We start from the raw sequence: 2,749 nt of genomic DNA, 5'->3' as shown, positions 1-2,749 counted from the left end.
CCCAGCAGTCCCTACCAAAATTTGCAGTTGAAGAAGATTCATACACACACACACACACACACACACACACACACACACACACACACACACACACGATTCCATGCAACACTTAACTTTTCCTGGCAGTTGACTCCCTGCTTCTAAAAGTAGAAAAGTTAAAAATTTACTTCTTTGGTCACCCTGCCCACAAGTCAAGTGCTTGATAACAACCTGTGTATGCCCTGTTGGACTGTGTCACCCTACAGAGCTCCCCTCCCCTGTGGTCACTTCAACAGTCATTAAAAGGATGTGTATATTTTCATCTTAGTTTTCACTGAGAATAAATTATGATTAATATTCCCTATTCTTGCTAACTCCAAATTTATCTTCTCTATATTTTCTTTAATTTCTACTTTTTTTTCCTTCTACTTTCATTCGGCTCACCTGTCCTGGAATTTTTCTGGGTTCAGTGCAGCTGAACCAGTTCAGTACATTGAGATTAGCTTGGGATTGTGGTCTTTTTGAACCCACTCCGTGTCAGCATGCGGCTGGGTACAGCCTCAGCCCCCTTTCACTGTAAACCCTTGGGAACTCTCAGGTGAGCTTTATCTTCTCAGGGTGCCTTCACACTAGTTTGGTTGTGGTAACTAAAGAGGTCTGACCTCCTACTTTATACGTGAGGAAATATGTACCAGGAGATTCGTGGGTTTGCCCCATCACATAGTGCAAAACTGGATTCAAACTCAAGTTTCTGCTCATTGCCTGGTCCAGTGCTGTCACAGAAGAGACTCTGAAGACTCAGTCCCCAATTCTTATCTGTCCTAGTCAATCGTCCATCACATTGTGAGTAGCCTTGTTACATTCCCAAGACTTTAAATCATCTCTGGGAAACTGTCCCATTTCCCCAATATGTATAATATGTTGAAACTACTAATGTAAACATTATTGGGTTCATTTAAATGACTGTCTTGCAGTGAGTTGGCCAGGAGGACCGCATCTCCTTGTTCATGTATACGTAGAGCCACAACAGGAGTGGGAATAGGGTGATAACAACAGCAATAGCCAAGTGCATTCTTCCACCACCTGGATTCCTATAAAGATAAAAAAGTATTGTAAATAGAAGTCTAAGAAAATAAATTGCTTTGGAAATATGCATAAGGTTTGAATTGGTAAAACATTACATCTTAATAGTTTCTCTTTATTGGAATTAATATTGATTTGTATAAATTCTGTATATACTTTTATATATGTATATACTGGATATATGTTGCAAATGCCTTTTCCCACTCTGTTTTGAGGAATACTGAGTAATTAGACTGCTAAAATTGCTCTTTCCCTAATCAGTACCACCCCCTCCTTTGGTAACCTTGTAAGAAGCATTTCTCTCCAAGACAGAGTCTTGCTGTGTGGTTCTTGTTGGCCTCATATTTGTTATGTAGCTCAGGCTGGCCTTTAACTTGTAGCAATCCTCCTGCCTCACCCCTCTGAGTGCTGGGATAAGAAGATGTAGCACCATGCCCAACTTTTCCCAGGGTCTTGAAGACACTACTGCTTTCTCTAGAGGCAGGAGGATTGAAAATACAAGGTCTGCCTGGCAGAGAGAGAATTCAAGGGCAGACAGGACACCAGGACCTTGTCTCAGATGTAATATAAAGAGATCTGGGGGTGTATCTCATTGGTTGAATGAATGCCTTACCACCTACAAGGCCTACATTCTGTCTCCAGCATCACAACAATGAATAAACCTTAAGAATCAACAAGTCCAAAATAGGAATTCCTGATAACGACCTATTACATCAATGCATTGATGATAAACTCTTCAAGTCAATTGAATGTTTCGGTGAACTTGTTGATTTAATCTAGGATTTTAAGTATATTGAGCACAGTTGTATCTTAGGACTTGAATCGTTAGGACTTGAATGGGCTGTGATCTTGTTTACCCCTAAGATTTCTTTTATTTGTGCCTCTGTCGAGCTTGTTCTTAGACATGTATTTTTTTTTTCCTTTAGGTCTTACTAGGGTTTATTAATGTGATAATTTTAGAGAATCCATATTTGATCTTATTGGTTCTCTTATTTTTGCATGTCAAATTTTCATTTAATTGGTTTTTGCTTTAACGTTTATTTTCTCTCTCTCTCTTTTTTTTTTTTTTGATGTTCTCCTAAGCTTGAAGCCTAGCTCATTTGTCCCAGCCTCCTCTCCCCTCACATCAAATATATACTAAAGCTCAGAATTTGTGTCTATGCATGGTTGTAAAGCTACATTTCATAAATGTTACTGTTACCCTGACTCAGTTCCAGATAGTTTTGATCTCTAGTGTTTTTCTTTTTTAGCCCAAATGTACTTGAAAGCAATGTCTTAATTTCCAATGGTACAGCAACTGCCCAAATTATATCGTTGTTAATGGTTTGTAGGTTTTACCTATACCATGTTCAGAGAATATTCTTTGTAGGATATAAGCTACTTGAAATATGTAGGGAGTATTTTATAGAGGAACTTACAGTGTTTTTGAAATAGTGTGGGGGGGAAAAAGTGGTTTTAATCTGGGGTGTGTGTGTCTGTGTATCTCTGTGTGTGTCTATGTGTCTCTCTGCCTGTGTGTGCATATGTCTCTCTGTGTGTGTCTGTATGTGTCTGTGCATGTATGTATGCATGCATGTGTCTCTTTTGTCTCTGTCTCTCTGTGTGTATGTGTCTCTCTGTCTCTATCTCTGTGTGTATCTCTCTCTCCTCTCTCTCTCTCTCTCTCTCTCTCTCTCTCTCTCTCTCT

At 39.3% G+C, this 2,749-nt stretch overlaps 1 protein-coding gene across 2 annotated transcripts in view; it reads right to left on the bottom strand.

Annotated features, from left to right (window-relative positions):
* Position 1: 1 nt before the first annotated feature.
* Positions 2–2,749, bottom strand: part of Tmem220 (transmembrane protein 220) — a 9,671-nt gene continuing 6,923 nt past the window's right edge. Inside the window, exon 6 of one of the 2 annotated variants that reach the window (XM_021213708.1) lies at positions 2–1,070. In XM_021213708.1, coding sequence (XP_021069367.1) covers positions 935–1,070 — 136 coding nt within the window. In that variant the 3' untranslated portion in view covers positions 2–934. The remainder of the gene's footprint in view (positions 1,071–2,749) is intronic. The other variant, XM_021213707.2, reaches the window with a different exon arrangement.

Source organism: Mus pahari, chromosome 14 (genome assembly GCF_900095145.1).
Source record: "Mus pahari chromosome 14, PAHARI_EIJ_v1.1, whole genome shotgun sequence".
NCBI classification, from domain to species: Eukaryota; Metazoa; Chordata; class Mammalia; order Rodentia; family Muridae; genus Mus; species Mus pahari.
Note: the sequence above shows the minus strand (reverse complement) of the source record. Positions and strands in the feature narration are given on the sequence as shown.